Below are 24,991 nucleotides of genomic sequence, written 5' to 3'. Positions count from 1 at the left end.
TTAAGGAGAAACTTCCTAACAGGGAGGACATTTAACCAGTGGAACGGCTTGCCACCAGAAGTTGTGGGTGCTCCAACACTGGAGGCTTTTAAGAAGAGACTGGACAGTCACTTGTCCAAAACGGTATAGAGTCTCCTCCTTGAGCCGGGGGGGGGGGGTTGGACTAGATGACCTCTAAGTTTCCCCTCCCAATTCTTGTTATTCTTTTATCTCTTCTGTTTTCTGTTATTCATGTTTAAATTAATGAAAAGAAGTAATTTGTCAGCTGCCCTGTGCAAAATTCACCCCATTTTTTTGACGGGGGTGGGGGGGTGGGGGGGGAGGATGGAGGATCTTCAAGGAGCCCATTCCTTCTCCCTCCTAAAGGCATCTAAAGCAGGCTGGGAAATACACGATGCTTCAGAATCTAACTGAGTTTGCCACGCATGGCCTCTCCATTGCCCTTTATTTAAGACAGTCCTTGACTTACAACTGTTCGTTTACTGAGGGTTCAAAGTTACAACGGCGCTGAAAAAGGGGACTTACGACCGTTTTTCACACTTACGGCCGCTGCAGCCTCTCCACATGGTCACGTAATCAAAATTTACTTCTATTTACGACGGTTGCAATGTCCTCCTGGGGTCTTATGATCCCCCTCTTATGAGCAAAGTCTACAGGGGGGAGCCAGATTCACTTAACGGCCGTGTGACTCACTTAACAACGGCAGTGATTCACTTAACGACCGTGTGGCGAGGAAGGTCGTAATATGGGGAGAAAACTCTCTTGACAACTGTCTTGCTTAGCAACGGGACTCTTGGGCTCAGCGGTGGCTGTATTTTTAAAAGGGAGGAAGGAAAGAAGGGTGAATGTGAACATGAATGTGCTCGAAAAAGCCATGCCCGTCCCTTTGGAATTGCAGCTGGCATTTTGTCCCTGTTCCCGCAGAGTTGCCAGGAAGCCCTTCTCAGATGCTTCCGGTTTCTGGGTTGGTCCCTTCCGAAGAAGATCAGCAGCAAGAAAGCCTGGCACGATCACCCGCTGATCCCAGAGAGCCTCTGCCGTCAAATTGTGAGTTACACTTCGTCCTTTGCAGGATCTTATGTGAATCAACTGAGTCAGAGGTCTTCAAAGTTGGCCGCTTTAAGACTTGTGGACTTCAACTCCCAGAATTCTCCAGCCAGCATAGCTATGCTGGCTGGAGAATTCTGGGAGTTGAAGTCCACAAGTCTTAAAGCGGCCAACTTTGAAGACTCTGAACTAAGCGAATCAAGTGGCCATTAAGCAAATAAACTTTTATCCATTCCATTTTTATTTTTAATTTTAATCTTGCTGAAAACACAAATATCCTCCCTCCAGAAGTTGTGGGCGTTCTAACACCGGAGGCTTTTAAGAAGAAACTAGGCAGTCCCTTGTCTGAAATAACATTATTTTTTATTATGATTATTATTATTATTATTATTATTATTATTATTATTATTATTTTACTTATTACTTTTTATTATTATTATTATCATTATCATCATTATCATTATTATTATTATTATTATTATTATTATTATTATTATTATTATTATTATTATAATCATTACCTGACTCCATAGTCTCTACTCAAAATCCCAAAATCTTCAACCAAAAGCTGTCTACTATTGACCTCACCCCATTCCTGAGAGGACTATAAAGGCGTGCATAAGAGCACAAAAGTGCCTACCGTTCCTGTCCTATTGTTTTCCTTCGTTATATCCAATTAATATAGTTGATGCATAATTTTATATATATATATATATATATATATATATATATATATATATATATATATATATATATATATATATATATGTCTTTGGTTATTCGGGTTTTATATATATATATATATATATATATATATATATATATATATATATATATGTAGGTCTTTGGTTATTCGGTTTTCTCCGCGTAAAATTGGAAGTGTCTTGGCGTTTGACGAAGTCTCATTCGTCATCTTCAGGCTTCAGTCAGAGCTTCATTGCTCCCAGAAGCGGCTGAAGCTGAAGACGAATGCCGAATGTCGCCAGATGGTCTTACGCTGGAGAAAATCAACAAGACGCTGCCTCAGAAAACAAATATATATATATATATATATGTTTTCTGAGGTTTTCACGGTGTTTGTATATAGGTCTTTGGTTGTTGGGTTTTCTCCGTGTAAAATTGGAAGTGTCTTGGCGACGTTTGACGAAGTCTCATTCGTCATCTTCAGGCTTCAGCTTCGTGCTTCTGGGAGCAATGTGTGATCGCAGCTGTTTCTTCCTTTTAACTGCTAGTGGGGTTTGAACTGATTGGGTGGGAGCTTGGCTGTGCTCTGATTGGATGGGGTTTTTCTGTGCTCTGATTGGCTGGGGTGTGTCCTGTGTTGGTGGGGGCTTGGTTGTGCTCAGTCTAATCTGTGCTGCAGGGGATTTGAGCTGGTGAGCTGCATAGCTGTTGTTTGGCTTTGTGGTCGTGCTACATCTTCGTAGTGGGTGTCAGTCTGCTGCATGTATGGATTGGAGGGGTTTGAAATGGCTAATGTTGCAGCTGCGGTCTGGCTTCTGGTCCTTGGTCGTGCTTCCTGATCAGTGTGGGTTTGGGTGTGCTTTCTGGGTGGATGTGTGGTGGTGACATCCTGTGTGGACCTCGTGAGTGTGGGTCTGGTGTCATTCCTCGTGTTAGGGACACGTTTGTCAATAAGGGCAGGTTTCCAAATGGCTGGTAGGCGGGAGGTGTCATCTCGTTTGTTCATGCTGTGTGGGCGTTTTTCTATCTCAATGGCTTCTCTGATTATTCTGTTGTTAAAGTGTTCAGTTTTGGCGATAGTTCTGGTCTTTTTAAAGTCAATATCATGTCCTGTGACTTTAAAGTGTTGGACCAGGGAAGAAGTTGGTTCCTCTTTTTTGAATGAGTTCTTGTGTTCTTCAATGCGTGCACTTATTCTTCTGTTGGTTTGTCCAATGTATGTGGTGGGGCAGGCGGTGCATGGGATTTCATATACTCCTTGATTTTCTAACTCAATTTTGTCTTTGGGGTTTCTTAGGATGGTGGATATTTTTCTGTTTGTGCAGAATGCTGTCTTGATGTTGTGTTTGTGGAGGATCTTGCTGATTCTGTCTGTGGTGCCTTTTATATATGGGAGGAGGGCTGTGCCATTTTCTTGCTCTCTGTCTTGGGTTTTAGTGGGGGGTTCTTTTTGGATTAGTTTGGTAATCTTATTTCTCTGGAATCCATTGGATGTTAGTACGTTTGTGAGAGTGTGTAGTTCGGTTTTTAGGTGTTGTTCATCAGCTAAGCATTTTGTTCTAGAGATGAGTGTCTTGGCTACGGAGTTGATCTGTGCTGGGTGGTGGTGTGAGAGTGCATGCAGATAGCGGTTTGTGTGTGTTTTCTTCTGGTAGATGGTGTGTCCTAGGGAGCCATTGGGTTTCTGTAGACTAAGACATCTAGGAAGGAAGTTGGTTGTTAACTTCTGTTTCCATGGTGAACTGTATTTTGGGGTGTAGGCTATTGAGGTGTGTGAGGAAGTTTTCAAGTTTTTCTTTCCGTGTGGCCAGATTATGAAGGTGTCGTCTACATATCTGAGCCAGAGTTTGGGTTTGTGATCAGATTTTCTAGTGCTTGGGTTTCAAAGTGTTCCATGTAGAGGTTGGCAATGACAGGTGAGAGGGGTGATCCCATGGTTGCGCCTTCTATTTGTTTGTATTTTTGTCCATTATAGATGAAGTATGTGTTGGATAGGCAGTGGTTGGTCAGATCTAGGATGTGCTTGGGGGGGTTATATTTGTTTTGGATAGCTGTCAAGGCTTCTTTGATTGGCACTTGGGTGAAGAGCGATATGACATCAAAGCTCACGAGTAGGTCGCTGGGCTGTAAGTTTTGTTTCTTTATGATCTCTATGAACTGGAATGAGTTTTTACGTGTGAGGCGATGGATTCTGCATAGGGCTGTAGTTGTTTGGCGAGAAATTTGGCTAGGTTTTGTAGAGGTGAGCCTATGGAGCTGACTATGGGTCTGAGTGGGGTTCCTTCTTTGTGTATCTTGGGAGGCCATAGAGCTTAGGGCATCTGGATGATTTCTCTCTGGGAATGATTCTTTGTTGGATTTCTTCGCTGATGGGGAGGCTTTTATTTTGGATCTAGTGGTTTTTCTAGGTAGGTGGTGGGGTCTGTTTTAGGGGCTTGTATGCAGGGTCTTGGAGTAGGTTGGTTAATTTGGTTTGGTAGTCAGATGTGTTCATAACCACCGTGGCGCTGCCCTTGTCTGCTGGTAGGATTATTATGCTGGTATCTTTTTCAGGTTAAGTAGTGCTGTCTGTTCCTCTTGGGTAAGTTGCTTTTGGGTGGCTTGCTGCTGCAGAGGATGTTGGTGATTTCGAGTCTGATTTTGTTAGCGTCATCGGGGTTGATTTTGGTCAGGCTGGTTTCAACTCCGCATATAATGGTCTCAGTGGGGATGTATTTGGGAGTGACTGCAAAGTTGAATCCTTTGGAAAGGACATCGGTTTCAGCTTTGGTGAGGATCCTATCTGAGATGTTATGCACTGTTTGTTTCATGTGTTGCTGTGAGGGTGGAGGGGTTTGTTTCTGGCGTTCTTGTAGTCTTCGGAGTTTGTTGGTGTGCGTGTCTGTCTTGAGGGTGGTCTGTGTTTCGGCTCTCCAGACGGCAAGTTGTTTGGATTTGTCCCAAAGTGCCGGGTGCATCTTGTTGCTGAGTTTGAGGTGAAGTGTGAGGAGATCTTTGTTGATTTGATCTAGGAGGAATCTTTTTGTGTGAAGTTCATTTCTGATTAAGGCCAATTCTGTTCTCTTAGGATGCGTTTGGTGGCTGCAGAGTTGGAGTGGAATTTCAATTGGAAGCATTTGGGGATTAAATTTTGATCAGCAGTTTCAGAGAATGCGAGGTCACATAAAATGGAAGCTCTTTGGACTTCTAGTTTTTCATAGGTCCTGGTCAGATGGTGGATTTCCTCCCCGTAGAGGTGCAATATTTGTTTTCTGAGGTTTTCACGGGTGTTTGTATATAGGTCTTTGGTTGTTCGGGTTTTCTCCCGTGTAAAATTGGAAGTGTCTTGGCGACGTTTAAGTCTCATTCGTCATCTTCAGGCTTCAGCTTGTGCTTCTGGGAGCAATGTGATCGCAGCTGTTTCTTCCTTTTAACTGCTAGTGGGGGTTTGAACTGATTGGGTGGGAGCTTGGCTGTGCTCTGATTGGATGGGGGTTTTTCTGTGCTCTGATTGGATGGGGGTGTGTCCTGTGTTGGTGGGGGCTTGGTTGTGCTCAATCTAATCTGTGCTGCAGGGGATTTGAGCTGGTGAGCTGCACTGCTGCTGTTTGGCTTTGTTGGTGGTCGTGCTACATCTTCGTAGTGGGTGTCAGTCTGCTGCATGTATGGATTGGAGGGGTTTGAAATGGCTAATGTTGCAGCTGCGGTCTGGCTTCTGGTCCTTGGTCGTGCTTCCTGATCAGTGTGGGTTTGGGTGTGCTTTCTGGGTGGATGTGTGGTGGTGACATCCTGTGTGGACCTGTGAGTGTGGGTCTGGTGTCATTCCTCGTGTTAGGGACACGTTTGTCAATAAGGGCAGGTTTCCAAATGGCTGGTAGGCGGGAGGTATCATCTCGGTTGTTCATGCTGTGTGGCGTTTTCTATCTCGATGGCTTCACTGATAATCACTGGAATAATAACAGATACCAATATACTGGTCTTTTTAAATTCAATATCATGTCCTGTGACTCTAAAATGCACCGCCTGCCCCACCACATACATTGGACAAACCAACAGAAGAATAAGTGCATGCATTGAAGAACACAAGAACTCATTCAAAAAAGAGGAACCAACTTCTTCCCTGGTCCAACATTTTAGAGTCACAGGACATGATATTGACTTTAAAAAGACCAGAACTATCGCCAAAACTGAACACTTTAACAACAGAATAATCAGAGAAGCCATTGAGATAGAAAAACGCCCACACAGCATGAACAAACGAGATGATACCTCCGCCTACCAGCCATTTGGAAACCGCCCTTATTGACAAGCGAGTCCCTAACACGAGGAATGACACCAGACCCACACTCACAAGGTCCACACAGGATGTCACCACCGCACATCCACCCAGAAAGCAGACCCAAACCCACACTGATCATGAAGCACGACCAAGGACCAGAAGCCAGACCGCAGCTGCAACATTAGCCATTTCAAACCCCTCCAATCCATTCATGCAGCAGACTGACACCCACTATGAAGATGTAGCACGACCACAAAACCAAACAACAGCTATGCAGCTCACCAGCTCAAATCCCCCTGCAGCACAGACTAGACTGAGCACAACCAAGCCCCACCAACACAGGACACACCCCAGCCAATCAGAGCACAGAAAAACCCCCATCCAATCAGAGCACAGCCAAGCTCCCTCCCAATCAGTTCAAACCCCCACTAGCAGTTAAAAGGAAGAAACAGCTGCGATCACACATTGCTCCCAGAAGCACGAAGCTGAAGCCTGAAGATGACGAATGAGACTTCGTCGAAACGTCGCCAAGACACTTCCAATCTTACACAGGAGAAAACCCGAACAACCAAAGACCTATATACAAACACCCGTGAAAACCTCAGAAAACATATATGTTTTCTGAGGTTTTCGTGGGTGTTTGTATGTAGGTCTTTGGTTATTCGGGTTTTCTCCTGCGTTTCTCCCAAAGAAAATTTTCTTCCCAATTCAATCAGTGGAGATTTTCAAGAAGAGATTGTACAACTATTTGTCCAGAATGGAATAAGGTCTACTCGAGCAGGGGGTTGGACTAGAAGACCTCCAAAGTCCCTTCCAATCTTACGATTCTATGATTCTTTGGATGCATTCTTTACCAATCACATTTTTAACTTGTCCATGCTTGATGTTATCTAACTGTAAGATGCCCAGAAGGACTAAGGGGAGAGGGGGGACATGATAGCATCTTCCAATATTTGAAGGGCTGCCCCAGAGAAGAGGAGGAGGAGGACCCCCCCAGAGGAGGGTCCACCTATTCTCCACAGGACCTGAAGCACCTGAAGGAACAAGAAGCAATAGATGGAAATTCATCAAGAAGCGAAGCAATCTAGGTATAAAGAGAAATTTCCTGACAGTGAACACAATTAGATCAGAGGAACGGCTTGCCTCCAGAAGTTGTAGGTGCTCCAATGCTGGAGGTTCTTAATCCTTCGTCTGAAATGGGAGAGGGTTTCCTGCTTGAGCAGGGGGCTGGACTAGAAGACCGCCAAGGTCCCTTCTGGCTCCGTTATTCTTATTAAGGTGAAGGTGAATTGAGTGGAGGAATCTAGCCCCGTGCAGTTCTCAATGGGAGAGTCGCCTTTTGAACTCAGGGCTGCAGCTTGTAATTTGTCAGCTGCCCTGTGCAAAATTCACCCCATTTTTTTGACGGGGGTGGGGGGAGGATGGAGGATCTTCAAGGAGCCCATTCCTTCTCCCTCCTAAAGGCATCTAAAGCAGGCTGGGAAATACACGATGCTTCAGAATCTAACTGAGTTTGCCACGCATGGCCTCTCCATTGCCCTTTATTTAAGACAGTCCTTGACTTACAACTGTTCGTTTACTGAGGGTTCAAAGTTACAACGGCGCTGAAAAAGGGGACTTACGACCGTTTTTCACACTTACGGCCGCTGCAGCCTCTCCACATGGTCACGTAATCAAAATTGACACTGACTTCTATTTACGACGGTCGCAATGTCCTCCTGGGGTCTTATGATCCCCCTCTTATGAGCAAAGTCTACAGGGGGGAGCCAGATTCACTTAACGGCCGTGTGACTCACTTAACAACGGCAGTGATTCACTTAACGACCATGTGGCAAGGAAGGTCATAATATGGGGAGAAAACTCTCTTGACAACTGTCTTGCTTAGCAATGGGACTCTTGGGCTCAGCGGTGGCTGTATTTTTAAAAGGGAGGAAGGAAAGAAGGGTGAATGTAAACAGATGTGCTCGAAAAAGCCATGCCCGTCCCTTTGGAATTGCAGCTGGCATTTTGTCCCTGTTCCCGCAGAGTTGCCAGGAAGCCCTTCTCAGATGCTTCCGGTTTCTGGGTTGGTCCCTTCCGAAGAAGATCAGCAGCAAGAAAGCCTGGCACGATCACCCGCTGATCCCAGAGAGCCTCTGCCGTCAAATTGTGAGTTATGCTTCGTCCTTTGCGGGATCTTATGTGAATCAACTGAGTCAGAGGTCTTCAAAGTTGGCCGCTTTAAGACTTGTGGACTTCAACTCCCAGAATTCTCCAGCCAGCTGGCTGGAGAATTCTGGGAGTTGAAGTCCACAAGTCTTAAAGCGGCCAACTTTGAAGACTCTGAACTAATAGAATAGAATAGAATAGAATTTTTATTGGCCAAGTGTGATTGGACACACAAGGAATTTGTCTTGGTGCTTAAGCTCTCAGGGTACATAAAAGAAAAGATAAATTCATCAAGGTACAACATTTACAACACAATTGATGGTCAGTATATCAATATAAATCATAAGGATTGCCAGCAACAAGTTATAGTCATACAGTCATAAGTGGAAGGAGATGGGTGATGGGAACGATGAGAAGATTAATAGTAGTGCAGATTCAGTAAATAGTCTGACAGTGTTGAGGAATCAAGTGGCCATTAAGCAAATAACTTTTATCCATTCCATTTTTATTTTTAATTTTAATTTTGCTGAAAACACAAATATCCTCCCTCCAGAAGTTGTGGGCGTTCTAACACCGGAGGCTTTTAAGAAGAAACTAGGCAGTCCCTTGTCTGAAATGACATTATTATTAATTATTATTATTATTATTATTATTATTATTATTATTATTATTATTATTATTATTATTATTATTATTATTATTATTATTCGCCGCGAACTTAAAACTTATTTATTTCGTATGGCTGGACTAGCCTGATTTTTATTTTTATTGGATGGGTTTTTAAAATTTTGTTATTTCTGAGTACGTTTTTAACATTTTGGGCATTTGAATTAGTTTTTAAGGGATGTTTTTAATTACTGTGTGTATTTATATTTTATCTGCCTGTTCACCGCCCTGAGTCCTTCGGGAGAAGGGCGGTATACAAATTAAAATATTATTATTATTATTATTTTACTTATTATTATTATTATTATTATTATTATTATTATTATTATTATTATTATTATTATTATTATTATTATTTTACTTATTATTTTTATTTTTATTATTATTATTATTATTATTATTATTATTATTATTATTATTATTATTATTATTATTATTATTATAATCATTACCTGACTCCATAGTCTCTACTCAAAATCCCAAAATCTTCAACCAAAAGCTGTCTACTATTGACCTCACCCCATTCCTGAGAGGACTATAAGGGGCGTGCATAAGAGCACAAAAGTGCCTACCATTCCTGTCCTATTGTTTTCCTTCGTTATATCCAATTAATATAGTTGATGCATAATTTTATTTATATATATATATATATATATATTCTTCAAGATATGCTGTTTTATCTATGACATTTGTTTGTGTATACTGTTGTGACAAAAATAAATAAATAAATAAAAAATGGGGATAGGGTCTCCTGCTCGAGCAGTGGGTTGGGCTAGATGACCTCCAAGGTCCCTTCCCTGTTATGATTCTGAGGCCTGTGGTGAGAAAATGATGGTTTCCTTCTCTCTTTGCCCTTTGACAGTCCTGGAAAGTAAAAACCATCCCAGCCGTCTTGCTCCAATGCCTGGATCATCTTCAGTGTCCCCAGGTTTCCATCCGGAGAGCAGCTACCATCTTTATCGGTGAGACTGGGGGATTCTGGGAGTTGAAGGCCACCCCTCTTGTACTCTTCTAGCTGGGGAATTCTGGGAGCAATGTGTGATCGCAGCTGTTTCTTCCTTTTAACTGCTAGTGGGGTTTGAACTGATTGGGTGGGAGCTTGGCTGTGCTCTGATTGGATGGGGTTTTGTGCTCTGATTGGATGGGGGTGTGTCCTGTGTTGGTGGGGGCTTGGTTGTGCTCAATCTAGTCTGTGCTGCAGGGGGATTTGAGCTGGTGAGCTGCATAGCTGTTGTTTGGCTTTGTGGTCGTGCTACATCTTCATAGTGGGTGTCAGTCTGCTGCATGAATGGATTGGAGGGGTTTGAAATGGCTAATGTTGCAGCTGCGGTCTGGCTTCTGGTCCTTGGTCGTGCTTCATGATCAGTGTGGGTTTGGGTCTGCTTTCTGGGTGGATGTGCGGTGGTGACATCCTGTGTGGACCTTGTGAGTGTGGGTCTGGTGTCATTCCTCGTGTTAGGGACTCGTTTGTCAATAAGGCGGGTTTCAAATGGCTGGTAGGCGGAGGTGTCATCTCGTTTGTTCATGCTGTGTGGGCGTTTTCTATCTCAATGGCTTCTCTGATTATTCTGTTGTTAAAGTGTTCAGTTTACGATAGTAGTTCTGGTCTTTTAAAGTCAATATCATGTCCTGTGACTTTAAAGTGTTGGACCAGGAAGAAGTTAGTTCCTCTTTTTGAATGAGTTCTTGTGTTCTTCAATGCGCACTTATTCTTCTGTTGGTTTGTCCAATGTATGTGGTGGGGCAGGCGGTGCATGGGATTTCATATACTCCTTGATTTTCTAACTCAATTTTGTCTTTGGGGTTTCTTAGGATGGTGGATATTTTCTTGTCTGCGGAGAATGGTGTCTTGATGTTATGTTTGTGGAGGATCTTGCTGATTCTGTCTGGTGCCTTTTATATATGGGAGGAGGCTGTGCCGTTTTCTTGTTCTCTGTCTTGGATTTTAGTGGGGGTTCTTTTGGATTAGCGGTAATCTTATTTCTGGAATCCATTGGATGTTAGTACGTTGTAGAGTGTCAGTTCGGGTTTTAGGTGTTGTTCATCAGCTAAGCATTTTGTTCTAGAGATGAGTGTCTTGCTACGGAGTTGATCTGTGCTGGGTGGTGGTGTGAGATCGTGCAGATAGCTTTGTGTGTGTTTTCTTCTGGTAGATGGTGTGTCTAGGGAGCCATTGGGTTTTCTGTAGACTGACATCAGGAAGGAAGTTGGTGCAACTTCTGTTTCCATGGTGAACTGTATTTTGGGGTGTAGGCTATTGAGGTGTGAGGAGCAAGTTTTTCTTTCCTGTGGCCAGATTGTGAAGGTGTCACGATTCTGAGCCAGAGTTTGGGGTTTCATGGATCAGATTTTCTGTGCTTGGGTTTCAGTGTTCCATGTAGAGGTTGGCATGACAGGTGAGAGGGGTGATCCCATGGGTGCGCCTTCATTTGTTTGTATTTTTGTCCATTATAGATGAAGTATAGTTGATAGGCAGTGGTTGGTCAGATCTAGGATGTGCTTGGGGGTTATATTTGTTTTGGATAGCTGTCAAGGCTTCTTTGATTGGCACTGGGTGAAGAGGGTGACATCGCTCATAGGTGCTCAAGTTTTGTTTCTTTATGATCTCTATGAACTGGAATGAGTTTTTATGTGAGGTGATGGATTCTGCATAGGGCTGTAGTTGTTTGGCGAGAAATTTGGCTAGGTTTTGTAGAGGTGAGCCTATGGAGCTGACTATGGGTCTGAGTGTTCCTTCTTTGTGTATCTTGGGTGAGGGAGAGCTTAGCATCTGGATGATTTCTCTGGGAATGATTCTTTGTTGGTTCTTCTATTGATGGGGAGGCTTTTATTTTGGATCTAGTGGTTTTTCTAGGTAGGTGGTGTCTGTTTTAGGGGCTTGTATGCAGGGTCTTGGAGTAGGTTGGTTAATTTGGTTTGGTAGTCAGATGTGTTCATAACCACCGTGGCGCTGCCCTTGTCTGCTGGTAGGATTATTATGCTGGTATCTTTTTCAGGTTAAGTAGTGCTGTCTGTTCCTCTTGGGTAAGTTGCTTTTGGGTGGCTTGCTGCTGCAGAGGATGTTGGAGATCTCGAGTCTGATTTTGTTAGCGCCATCGGGTTGATTTTGGTCAGGCTGGTTTCAACTCCGCATATAATGGTTTCGTGGGGATGTATTTGGGAGTGACTGCAAAGTTGAACTTTGAAAGGACATCGGTTTCAGCTTTGGTGAGGATCCTATCTGAGATGTTATGCACTGTTTGTTTCATGTGTTGCTGTGAGGGTGGAGGGGTTTGTTTCTGGCGTTCTTGTAGTCTTCGGAGTTTGTTGGTGTGCGTGTCTGTCTTGAGGGTGGTCTGTGTTTCGGCTCTCCAGATGGCAAGTTGTTTGGATTTGTCCCAAAGTGCATAATCTGGCCACACGGGAAAGAAAAACTTGACAACTTCCTCACACACCTCAATAGCCTACACCCCAAAATACAGTTCACCATGGAAACAGAAGTTAATAACCAACTTCCATGGAAACAGAAGTTAATAACCAACTTCCCTTCCTGGATGTCTTAGTCTACAGAAAACCCAATGGCTCCCTAGCACACACCATCTACCAGAAGAAAACACACACAAACCGCTATCTGCACGCACTCTCACACCACCACCCAGCACAGATCAACTCCGTAGCCAAGACACTCATCTCCAGAACAAAATGCTTAGCTGATGAACAACACCTAAAACCCGAACTAGACACTCTCACTAACGTACTAACATCCAATGGATTCCAGAGAAATAAGATTACCAAACTAATCCAAAAAGAACCCCCCACTAAAACCCAAGACAGAGAGCAAGAAAATGGCACAGCCCTCCTCCCATATATAAAAGGCACCACAGACAGGATCAGCAAGATCCTCCACAAACATAACATCAAGACAGCATTCTGCACAAACCAAAAAATATCCACCATCCTAAGAAACCCCAAAGACAAAATTGAGTTAGAAAATCAAGGAGTATATGAAATCCCATGCACCGCCTGCCCCACCACATACATTGGACAAACCAACAGAAGAATAAGTGCACGCATTGAAGAACACAAGAACTCATTCAAAAAAGAGGAACCAACTTCTTCCCTGGTCCAACACTTTAAAGTCACAGGACATGATATTGACTTTAAAAAGACCAGAACTATCGCCAAAACTGAACACTTTAACAACAGAATAATCAGAGAAGCCATTGAGATAGAAAAACGCCCACACAGCATGAACAAACGAGATGACACCTCCGCCTACCAGCCATTTGGAAACCTGCCCTTATTGACAAACGAGTCCCTAACACGAGGAATGACACCAGACCCACACTCACGAGGTCCACACAGGATGTCACCACCACACATCCACCCAGAAAGCAGATCCAAACCCACACTGATCATGAAGCACGACCAAGGACCAGAAGCCAGACCGCAGCTGCAACATTAGCCATTTCAAACCCCTCCAATCCATTCATGCAGCAGACTGATACCCACTATGAAGATGTAGCACGACCACAAAGCCAAACAACAGCTATGCAGGTCACCAGCTCAAATCCCCCTGCAGCACAGACTAGACTGAGCACAACCAAGCCCCCACCAACACAGGACACACCCCCATCCAATCAGAGCACAGAAAAAACCCCATCCAATCAGAGCACAGCCAAGCTCCCACCCAATCAGTTCAAACCCCCACTAGCAGTTAAAAGGAAGAAACAGCTGCGATCACACATTGCTCCCAGAAGCACGAAGCTGAAGCCTGAAGATGACGAATGAGACTTCGTCGAAACGTCGCCAAGACCCTTCCAACTTTACACGGAGAAAACCCAACAACCAAAGACCTATATACAAACAACCGTGAAAACCTCAGAAAACAAATATTGCACCTCTACGGGGAGGAAATCCACCATCTGACCAGGACCTATGAAAAACTAGAAGTCCAAAGAGCTTCCATTTTATGTGACCTCGCATTCCTACGAAACTGCCGCGATCAAAATTTAATCCCCAAATGCTTCCAATTGAAATTCCACTCCAACTCTGCAGCCACCAAACGCATCCTAAAAAGAACAGAATTGGCCTTAATCAGAAATGAACTTCACACAAAAAGATTCCTCCTAGATCAAATCAACAAAGATCTCCTCACACTTCACCTCAAACTCAGCAACAAGATGCACCCTGCACTTTGGGACAAATCCAAACAACTTGCCGTCTGGGGGGCCGAAACACCGACCACCCTCAAGACAGACACGCACACCAACAAACTCAAGACTACAAGAACGCCAGAAACAAACCCTCCACCCTCACAGCAACACATGAAACAAACAGTGCATAACATCTCAGATAGGATCCTCACCAAAGCTGAAACCGATGTCCTTTCCAAAGGATTCAACTTTGCAGTCACTCCCAAATACATCCCCACTGAGACCATTATATGCGGAGTTGAAACCAGCCTGACCAAAATCAACCCCGATGACGCTAACAAAATCAGACTCGAATCACCAACATCCTCTGCAGCAGCAAGCCACCCAAAAGCAACTTACCCAAAGAGGAACAGACAGCACTACTTAACCTGAAAAAGATACCAGCATAATAATCCTACCAGCAGACAAGGGCAACGCCACGGTGGTTATGAACACATCTGACTACCAAACCAAATTAACCAACCTACTCCAAGACCCTGCATACAAGCCCCTAAAACAGACCCCACCACCTACCTAGAAAACCACTAGATCCAAAATAAAAGCCTCCCCATCAGCGAAGAAATCCAACAAAGAATCATTCCCAGAGAGAAATCATCCAGATGCCCTAAGCTCACGGCCTCCCAAGATACACAAAGAAGGAACCCCACTCAGACCCATAGTCAGCTCCATAGGCTCACCTCTACAAAACCTAGCCAAATTTCTCGCCAAACAACTACAGCCCTATGCAGAATCCATCACCTCACACGTAAAAACTCATTCCAGTTCATAGAGATCATAAAGAAACAAAACTTACAGCCCAGCGACCTACTCGTGAGCTTTGATGTCATATCCTCTTCACCCAAGTGCCAATCAAAGAAGCCTTGACAGCTATCCAAAACAAATATAACCCCCAAGCACATACTAGATCTGACCAACCACTGCCTATCCAACACATACTTCATCTATAACGGACAAAAATACAAACAAATAGAAGGCGCACCCATGGGATCACCCTCTCACCTGTCATTGCCAACCTCTACATGGAACACTTTGAAACCCAAGCACTAGAAAAATCTGATCACAAACCCAAACTCTGGCTCAGATATGTAGACGACACCTTCATAATCTGGCCACACGGGAAAGAAAACTTGAAAACTTCCTCACACACCTCAATAGCCTACACCCCAAAATACAGTTCACCATGGAAACAGAAGTTAACAACCAACTTCCCTTCCTAGATGTCTTAGTCTACAAGAAACCCAATGGCTCCCTAGGACACACCATCTACCAGAAGAAAACACACACAAACCGCTATCTGCATGCACTCTCACACCACCACCCAGCACAGATCAACTCAGAGCCAAGACACTCATCTCTAGAACAAAATGCTTAGCTGATGAACAACACCTAAAACCGAACTACACACTCTCACAAACGTACTAACATCCAATGGATTCCAGAGAAATAAGATTACCAAACTAATCCAAAAGAACCCCCCACTAAAACCCAAGACAGAGAGCAAGAAAATGGCACAGCCCTCCTCCCATATATAAAAGGCACCACAGACAGAATCAGCAAGATCCTCCACAAACATAACATCAAGACAGCATTCTGCACAAACCAAAAAATATCCACCATCCTAAGAAACCCCAAAGACAAAATTGAGTTAGAAAATCAAGGAGTATATGAAATCCCATGCACCGCCTGCCCCACCACATACATTGGACAAACCAACAGAAGAATAAGTGCACGATTGAAGAACACAAGAACTCATTCAAAAAGAGGAACTAACTTCTTCCCTGGTCCAACACTTTAAAGTCACAGGACACGATATTGACTTTAAAAAGACCAGAACTATCGCCAAAACTGAACACTTTAACAACAGAATAATCAGAGAAGCCATTGAGATAGAAAAACGCCCACACAGCATGAACAAACGAGATGATACCTCCCGCCTACCAGCCATTTGGAAACCTGCCTTATTGACAAACGTGTCCCTAACACGAGGAATGACACCAGACCCACACTCACGAGGTCCACACAGGATGTCACCACCACACATCCACCCAGAAGCACACCCAAACCCACACTGATCAGGAAGCACGACCAAGGACCAGAAGCCAGACCGCAGCTGCAACATTAGCCATTTCAAACCCTCCAATCCATACATGCAGCAGACTGACACCCACTATGAAGATGTAGCACGACCACGAACACGAAGCCAAACAGCAGCAGTGCAGCTCACCAGCTCAAATCCCCTGCAGCACAGATTAGACTGAGCACAACCAAGCCCCCACCAACACAGGACACACCCCAGCCAATCAGAGCACAGAAAACCCCATCCAATCAGAGCACAGCCAAGCTCCCACCCAATCAGTTCAAACCCCACTAGCAGTTAAAAGGAAGAAACAGCTGCGATCACACATTGCTCCCAGAAGCACGGTTGAAGCCTGAAGATGACGAATGAGACTTCGCCGAAACGCCGCCAAGACACTTCCAATTTTACACGGAGAAAACCCGAACAACCAAAGACCTATATATATATATATATATATATATATATATATATATATATATATATATATATATATATATATATATATATATATATATATATATATATATATATATATATATATATTCTTCAAGATATGCTGTTTTATCTATGACATTTGTTTGTGTATTCTGTTGTGACAAAATAAATGTTGAAGGCCACCCCCCTTGTACTCGTCTAGCTGGGGAATTCTGGGAGTTGCAGGCCATCCCTCTTGTATTACTCTGACTGGGGGATTCTGGGAGTTGAAGGCCACCCCTCTTGTACTCTTCTAGCTGGGGAATTCTGGGAGTTGAAGGCCACCCCTCTTGTACTCTTCTAGCTGGGGAATTCTGGGAGTTGAAGGCCACCCCTCTTGTACTCTTCTAGCTGGGGAATTCTGGGAGTTGAAGGCCACCCCTCTTGTACTCTTCTAGCTGGGGAATTCTGGGAGTTGAAGGCCACCCCTCTTGTACTCTTCTAGCTGGGGAATTCTGGGAGTTGCAGGCCATCCCTCTTGTACTCTTCTAGCTGGGGAATTCTGGGAGTTGAAGTTGACCTCTCTTGTACCACTCTGGCTGGGGAATTCTGGGAGTTGAAGGCCACCCCTCTTGTACTTGTCTAGCTGGGGAATTCTGGGAGTTGCAGGCCATCCCTCTTGTACTCTTCTAGCTGGGGAATTCTGGGAGTTGCAGGCCATCCCTCTTGTACTCTTCTAGCTGGGGAATTCTGGGAGTTGAAGGCCATCCCTCTTGTATTACTCTGACTGGGGAATTCTGGGAGTTGAAGGCCACCCCTCTTGTACTCGTCTAGCTGGGGAATTCTGGGAGTTGCAGGCCATCCCTCTTGTATTACTCTGACTGGGGAATTCTGGGAGTTGAAGGCCACCCCTCTTGTACTCGTCTAGCTGGGGAATTCTGGGAGTTGCAGGCCATCCCTCTTGTACTCTTCTAGCTGGGGAATTCTGGGAGTTGCAGGCCATCCCTCTTGTACTCTTCTAGCTGGGGAATTCTGGGAGTTGAAGGCCATCCCTCTTGTATTACTCTGACTGGGGAATTCTGGGAGTTGAAGGCCACCCCTCTTGTACTCGTCTAGCTGGGGAATTCTGGGAGTTGCAGGCCATCCCTCTTGTATTACTCTGACTGGGGAATTCTGGGAGTTGAAGGCCACCCCTCTTGTACTCGTCTAGCTGGGGAATTCTGGGAGTTGCAGGCCATCCCTCTTGTACTCTTCTAGCTGGGGAATTCTGGGAGTTGCAGGCCATCCCTCTTGTACTCTTCTAGCTGGGGAATTCTGGGAGTTGAAGGCCACCCCTCTTGTACTTGTCTAGCTGGGGAATTCTGGGAGTTGAAGGCCACCCCTCTTGTACTCTTCTAGCTGGGGAATTCTGGGAGTTGCAGGCCATCCCTCTTGTACTCTTCTAGCTGGGGAATTCTGGGAGTTGAAGTTGACCTCTCTTGTACCACTCTGGCTGGGGAATTCTGGGAGTTGAAGGCCACCCCTCTTGTACTCTTCTAGCTGGGGAATTCTGGGAGTTGAAGTTGACCTGTCTTGTACCACTCTGGCTGGGGAATTCTGGAACCTATATCGAAAGTAATACACTCCAGGGAATTCCGGGGAAAACGTGAGAGGTTGTGGGTGGAAGAGAGATAAAAGGCGAGTTTGTTGAAGGCAACTAAGCCCACCTGAACCGGGGGAGAGGCATTTCAGAAAGGCAAAAGTGTTTGGTTTTGAGACTGTGTACGACTCGCCCTCAACTTACGACCCCTCATTTAGCGAATTATAAAGGCATGAAATATATGACTTACAACTAGTCCTTGCACTCCCCTGATCACATGATCAAAATTCGGATGCTTGGCAACTGACTCGTATTTTTAACGGTTTCAGCGTCCCGGGTTCACACGATCAACCTTTGCAACCTTCCCAGCCAGCTTCTTGCCAAGCAAATTCAGTGGGGGGAAGCCAAATTCCCTTAATGACTGTGATTCGCTTAACATCCATGGCAAAGAAGGTCATAAAATTGGGTGCAAATCCCTTAACAGCTGCCTTAGTGAGCAGTTCTGGGTCCAGTTGGGGGTTGTAAGTCGAGGACAGCCTGTTTAAGTAATCTTGAACTTACAATGCCAATTGAACCCAAAATTTAAGTCACTAAGTGAGACATTTGTTAAGTGAGTTTTGTCCCATTTTACAATCTTCCTTGCCACTTATTCCTTGCCACTGAATTCCTTGCCACTGAATGGGCTTATTATTCCTTGCCACCATTCAGGCTTCTGAGCGCATGGCAATAAGGCCAAGTGAAACATTATCATAGGTGGGTTTCACATAATTTTACCACCGGTTGGCCGCATGACAAAAATGTGAGTGCACGCATCTGACCTTCTGTGCCTGCACTTTGCTCATGCGTGCGGCTTGTATGCATTAGCGCGGCTTAGAAAACATGGCTAAATAGGACGGCATAGCGCCAAGGCAGGTAGGCAGGCCCACCCACAGGTCGCCACTACCGGTTCGCCCGAATTGGCTCAAACCGGCTGAATCCCCTCCCTGATCATTATGCTTGTTTGTAATACAGTTGTTAAGTGAACACTGCAGTTATTAAATGAGTAACACGGTTGTTAAGTGAATCTGGCTTCCCCATTGACTTTGATTATCAGTAGGTCGCAAAAGGGGATCATGTGACCCTAGGACACTGCGACCGTCATAAATACGAGTCAGTTTGCACGCGTCTGAATTTCGATGACGTGGGGATGGCTGCCACCTTCATAACCCTGAAAAACGGCCATAAATTTTCAGTGCCTTTGTAGCTTTTGAATGGTCACTAAATGAACTGTTGTAAGTCGAGGACTACCTGTATTGTATTGTCCACATTCTCTCTCTGTCTCTCTGTCTGTGAGTTTGTGTGTCTATACATACCCTGGTTCCCCCAAAATAAGACACCCACTGATAATAAGCCCATTCAGGCTTCTGAGCGCATGGCAATAAGGCCAAGAGCTTATTTCAGGGTTCAAAAAAATATTCAATAGGGTCTTATTTTCGGGGAAACATGATACATACATACATACATACATACATGCATACATACACACACATGCACACATTTGCTGAAGCTTTATTGAAACTAAATTTGTATATCAATGATTGCATGACCTCTGGGGCAGTGGTGAAATCCTACCGGTTCGTACCGGTTCGGGTGAACCGGTAGTGATAAAATCTACCGGTTCAGCGAACTGGTAGTAAAAAAAAAAGCTACCGATTGCTCCGAACCGGTATTTCCATGATCAGCTGCGCTGCGCAATTTATATTCGCTAGAAAGCAGGAAATCCTTCTTTCTAGAGAATCTAAATAGCGCAGCACAGCTGTTCCCCCCCCCCCGCCTCGCTGTTCTACTTACCTTGTTAAGTGCCCTTTTTCCACAGGAAGCGTGTGTTTGTTGCACGCTACGCACACAGCAAGCGTTTGGCATGCATTGCGCGCACACGCGGGCAGCGAAATGGTGGCAGACCACGGAGGATTTTTCCACTGCTCTGGGGGTTGATCTTTGAAGTTTGCTTTTCATGAGACAGTCTGCTCTCTGACGCACAACCAGGATTTGGGACATTCGTGAAACATTCTTTTATTTAGGCAAACTGGGAGTGTGTGATTGAGAGGCAGTCTGGTGCAGTGGTCCAGGTGGTAGCATGACCACTGAGGGCCAAATATGATTTCAATGATCTGCATAGCCCTGATTGGTTTGGTCTTGGCCACAGCCTGGGCAAGGTGGACCCTGCCAGAAATCTTCCAGCTGTGGCCACAACATCTGCGGTTCTTATCCGTTCCCCTTCTCTGACCTTTCAGGCTGTGTCACTCAATCGGCAGATCCTGTGGCCATCACTCAAGAGAACAAGGACTTGATATTCATCTGTAAGTAACAGCAACACAGATCCTCGTTAAGTGAACCATTACAGTTATTAAATGAATCACCCGGTCGTTAAGTTGAGTCTGGCTTCCTCACTGACTTCGCTTGTTGGAAGGTCGCAAAAGGAGATCACGCGACCCCCCCCCGGGGGACGCTGCAACCGTCATAAATGTGAGTCCATTGCCAAGCGACCGAATTTGGATGGGGTGACCACGGAGATAACTCAACAGTCAAAAGTGTGAAAAATGGTCCTAAGTCACTCCCCCCTCCCGTGCCGTTGTAACTTTGAATGGTCACTAAATGAACTGCTGTAAGTCATGTCAGGGTTCCAAGGAACAGGCCCATAGCAAGCAAGACTCTGAGGCAGGTGGATTCCTCAGAGATTAGCTTTATTGGATAGATCATATTGGCACAAATCCGGTGAAAAACCGACTCTGAAGGTTCCCACCGTTTGCACCTTGTTAAAAAGAGAACGTTTTCCCTTAACCCCAAACATTCAGTCACATGATCCAATCACGATGCCGCTTGGTTGCCGGGCAACATAACTCCTCCCTCCTCAACCTAGGTGTGAGAACGTCCTTGGTTCCCAAGAGAAAGTATTTTGTTTTGGCTACACAACCCCAGCTATCTCTAATTCCCTCCTCCCCGACCCTCAACTCCAGTGTGGCAACACTGAAGCTCCAAGATGGCTTCGGCCAGGTCAGTTTCAGGACTGACAAGTCGAGGGCAGCGTGTCCGATTCTTTCACCTTCTCCGCCCGTTGAGGCTGTTCTCTGACCACCTCGATTTCCTCTCTTCCAGCCCTTTCCAAACTGCAGCACGACCCCGATCCTTCGGTCCGCGTGGCCGCCATGGAAGCCATGCAGATGGTCCAGGATGCCTGCGGGGGCCCCTCCATCGCGCTGCGAAGCCAGACTCATTTCAACCTGGAGAGGGAAGAACGGCTCTTCTCTCAGGGACACTGGGAAGCGCCGGATCCTTCCCTGACCCATCGTTGGAATCCATCGTCTCCGGTCTCTCATAGGATCGTGACTGGCTTCGTCAGGAGGCGACAGTCCGGGGCGACACGCCAAACTTGACCCACCTCCATGGGAAGGATGGCAGAGCACGCCAGGCAGCTGGTTCCTCAAGGAGTGATGGGCTGCAGCAGAACTGATCTAGAACCTCCCAATCTCGAAGGGATCCTTGCGAGAAAGCTGGCGTCGGATGCGGTCCAGTCCTGCGGTAGTGTCCAGAAATCCAAGGCGGTCCCGGCAAGGTGAATTTTGTAGCGATGCCGATCTGGTGAATTTCCATGTCGAGCAGAACTTACCCATCCACATTTCTTTGTAGTGTCCGTTTTCTCCTGCCACAACTCTGAGCAACTTACAAGGATGAGGAACAAATTGGAAAGGGAATGAAAACTGCCCCGCCGAGAAGAATCGGCAACGATTGAAAGCAGCCAACTCAAACTCGATCCAGGTAATGCTTGACGTACAATTTTCGTGTCATGACCATTCAAAGTTACAACAGTACCGAAAAAAGGGACTTACAACTTTTCGTTTTGTGACAGTTGAAAGTTACAACAGCACTGACAAAAGCGACTTAGGATCAGTTCTCGCACTTACGACCGTTGTGGTATTCTCCATGGTCATGTGATCAAACATCCGATGCTGGGCAACTGGCATGTACTTATGACTGTTGCAGCGTCCTGGGGTCACGTGATCACCATTTGTCACCTTTTTAGCCATCTTCCGACAAGCAAAGTCAATGGAGGAAGCCAGATTCGCTTAACGACCGCATGGTTCACTTAGCAACTGCAATGACTCGCTTTAACAACCGTGTCAAGAAAAGTCCTAAACTGGGCCAAAACTTGCATAACAGCTGCTTTGCTCAGCAATGGAAAATTGCTGTGGCCATAGGTCCAGGGCTACCCTATAGTGACGGCCGTTAAGCGAGACAGCCTCGCCTTAACAACTCCCACCGCCCTGCTTTCTTGGCTGCAGCTGTTAATTGAACGTGTCGGTCGTTAAGCGGAGTTTCCTGGAGCACTGTGCAGAAGAGATTGGACAGCCCCGGGAGGCGATTGCAGAGTCGGGCGCCATTTTTTTGAGTGACGTGAAATCAAGGCAAATATGGCGGCCGCATCTGGAATAATTCCAGGTGTGTGCCCAGATTGTAGAGCACTGCAGAAAACTCTGGAAAATCTTGAAAAGTCAGTGCATGCACAGTAAGAGCATGATGGGTGATGGTGTAAGAAGGTATGTGCATGATGGGTGATTTGGGGGGGGGGGTAAGCGGGAGACTTACCTGGGGGACCGAGGGATGGGGAAGCCTCCGGGACCCCGTGGGGGGGATGGGAGGAGATAGGCAGGGCTACAGCTGCAGCATCTCTGTGGTCAGTTGTAAGGGCAAATGACCACAGGGGCAGTTGCAGCGGTCGTAAGTTTGGAACAAGGTCATAAGTAGCACCAGGTCGTTAAGTGAGGACTACCTGGAGTTGCAACGAGAGCGAGGGCTTTCGTAGCTGTGGTCCAACTCTTGCCTTTCTTTGCTACAGAACTGGGAACTGCAGGATGGGAATTTTTTTGGGAATTAAAACAATATCTGGAATCTGCTGGGGAGCAAGACCAAGGAGCTTCATGGCAGATGGTAAGATCACAAAAGATCTCTGAAAAATAATGAGCCATTGCTGCCCTCATGTGGCCAATCTGGGAATAGCATTTAGTGGTTAGACTAGCTACAACTCGTTTATTTTTTATTGTTTACTATAATTCAAGGGTGAAATGCTCCCGGTTCGGACCGGATCACGCGATCCAGTAACGATGGCAGCGGGTGGTTCGGAGAACTGGTAGCAATAATCCCTGGCCACCCCACCGCACATGCCCAGTTCAGCTGCGTGATCATCAGAGGTGTGGCTTTTTTTTACTTTTAAAAGCATTTTTTCGGCCGAAGAAAAAATGCTTTAAAAGTAAAAAAAAAAGCCTTTGATGATCGCGCAGCTCAGCTGGGTGCTAGCCAAAAAACGGTGGGGGGGGGAGAGTCTGTTTTTCCTCCCAGCAGGCTTCCCTGAAGTTTTTCTGAAGCCTGCTGGGAGGAAAAATGGACTCTCCCCCACCCCGTTTTTTGGCTTGTTCAGCAAGCCTGCTGGAAGGGGAAACGGGGTGTGTGTGTGGGGGGGATGTTCATTTTTGAGAGAGAGAGAGAGAAAGAAAGGAGGGAGGGAAGGAAGGAAGGAAGGAAGGAAGGAAGGAAGGAAGGAAGGAAGGAAGGAATACAAACCTGCCACTAGACAGAGGATAATCCAGGGCTGGAAGGGACCTAGAGGTCATCTAGTCCAACCCTGCTCCAGCAGGACATTGCTAGTGAGTTTCTGTTGTTTGATCCCCCAGTCACATAGCCACGCCCACCCAGTCACATGAAACCCCCCATCAAGCCACGCCCACCAAGCCACGGCCACAGAATCGGTAGCAAAAAAAAATAGATTTCACCCCCGCTATAAATCCCTTCATTCTATTTTCCAGCAAAAGTCCCCAAAACGAATTAGAATTATAATCTAAATTTGGCCTTAAATGAAACAGTTCAAGAAATATAATATTGAATGAATATTGCACCGTGTTTTCCCCAAAATAAGACCGGGTCTTATATTAATTTTTGCTCCAAAAGACTCGTTCTGGCTTATTTTCTGGTTAGGTCTTATTTTGGGGGAAATACAGTACTAAACACCTCCGTCTGCTGACAATCTTAACTGGGGCTTATTTATGGGGTAGGGCTTATATTATGAGCATCCTGAAAAATCATGCTGGATCTTCTTTTCCGGTTGGTTTTATTTTCGAAAGTCCTTCAGAAAAAGTCCTTCGGCCTTATCACAAACCTTTGTCTTCTTTGGCACCCTGCCAAAGGCTTTTCTTGGCAAGAATCCCACGAAATTCAGAAACAGGAGACCCCAACAAGAAACTATTGTAGCAACGTTGCTTTCCTACAAAGAACCCAAGAACAGTTGCAGCAAGAAATAAATGCAGCAAGACAAGGAGCAAGGCTATTAACATTGTTTTCCGACAAAGAGCCCAAACGCTGTTGCTGGTCTTTTAAGCCTTATGGGAGGGGCCAATCATCTCCTGGCCTTACTCCTGAGTCATCCTTTTTGCTTTAGCTGCTCTTGCCTTCTGGCAGCTTTTCTCATGTGTGCATTAGGATCAGGCTCCTCCTGTTCCTCTGCCTCTCTGCTGTCCACCTCTGGAGGCTCCTGAGTTTGTGCATCACTCCCAGATGGCCCTGGCCCCCTCTCTGCCTCCGACGCAGAGCTCTCATCCGGGCCTCCCCTGACTCCAGGACTGGTCCATCGTCCTCCACAGCCTCCTCACTGTCTGCTGCCAGCTCTGCAGGCTGCTGGCGGACCACAACAATATGTACATATGTATGTATATGTATATGTGTGTATGTATCTATCAATATATGTATATGTATATTTCTCTCTTTTTCCTTTTATCTAGAGGCAGCCTCCTGAAGAACAGATCAAACCAAGACTACAAACCCCTAATATGTGATAGAAAACCCAGAATAATTCATTCTTACTTCAGAAGAATGCACAATAAATAAAGATTTCAAAA

The 24,991-nt window shown here is 45.4% G+C and overlaps 1 protein-coding gene across 1 annotated transcript in view; it reads left to right on the top strand.

Annotated features, from left to right (window-relative positions):
- Positions 1 to 24,991, top strand: part of LOC131199358 (maestro heat-like repeat-containing protein family member 7) — a 61,709-nt gene extending 36,718 nt beyond the window's left edge. The window contains exons 20-27 of the mRNA XM_058185063.1: positions 925 to 1,093; positions 7,989 to 8,137; positions 9,666 to 9,765; positions 20,342 to 20,407; positions 21,204 to 21,660; positions 21,735 to 21,863; positions 22,942 to 23,033; positions 24,875 to 24,991. Of these exons, the coding sequence (XP_058041046.1) occupies positions 925 to 1,093; positions 7,989 to 8,137; positions 9,666 to 9,765; positions 20,342 to 20,407; positions 21,204 to 21,481 (762 nt within the window). The 3' untranslated portion in view covers positions 21,482 to 21,660; positions 21,735 to 21,863; positions 22,942 to 23,033; positions 24,875 to 24,991. The remainder of the gene's footprint in view (positions 1 to 924; positions 1,094 to 7,988; positions 8,138 to 9,665; positions 9,766 to 20,341; positions 20,408 to 21,203; positions 21,661 to 21,734; positions 21,864 to 22,941; positions 23,034 to 24,874) is intronic.

The sequence above is a fragment of the Ahaetulla prasina genome, chromosome 5 (genome assembly GCF_028640845.1).
Source record: "Ahaetulla prasina isolate Xishuangbanna chromosome 5, ASM2864084v1, whole genome shotgun sequence".
Classification (NCBI taxonomy): Eukaryota; Metazoa; Chordata; class Lepidosauria; order Squamata; family Colubridae; genus Ahaetulla; species Ahaetulla prasina.
Note: the sequence above shows the minus strand (reverse complement) of the source record. Positions and strands in the feature narration are given on the sequence as shown.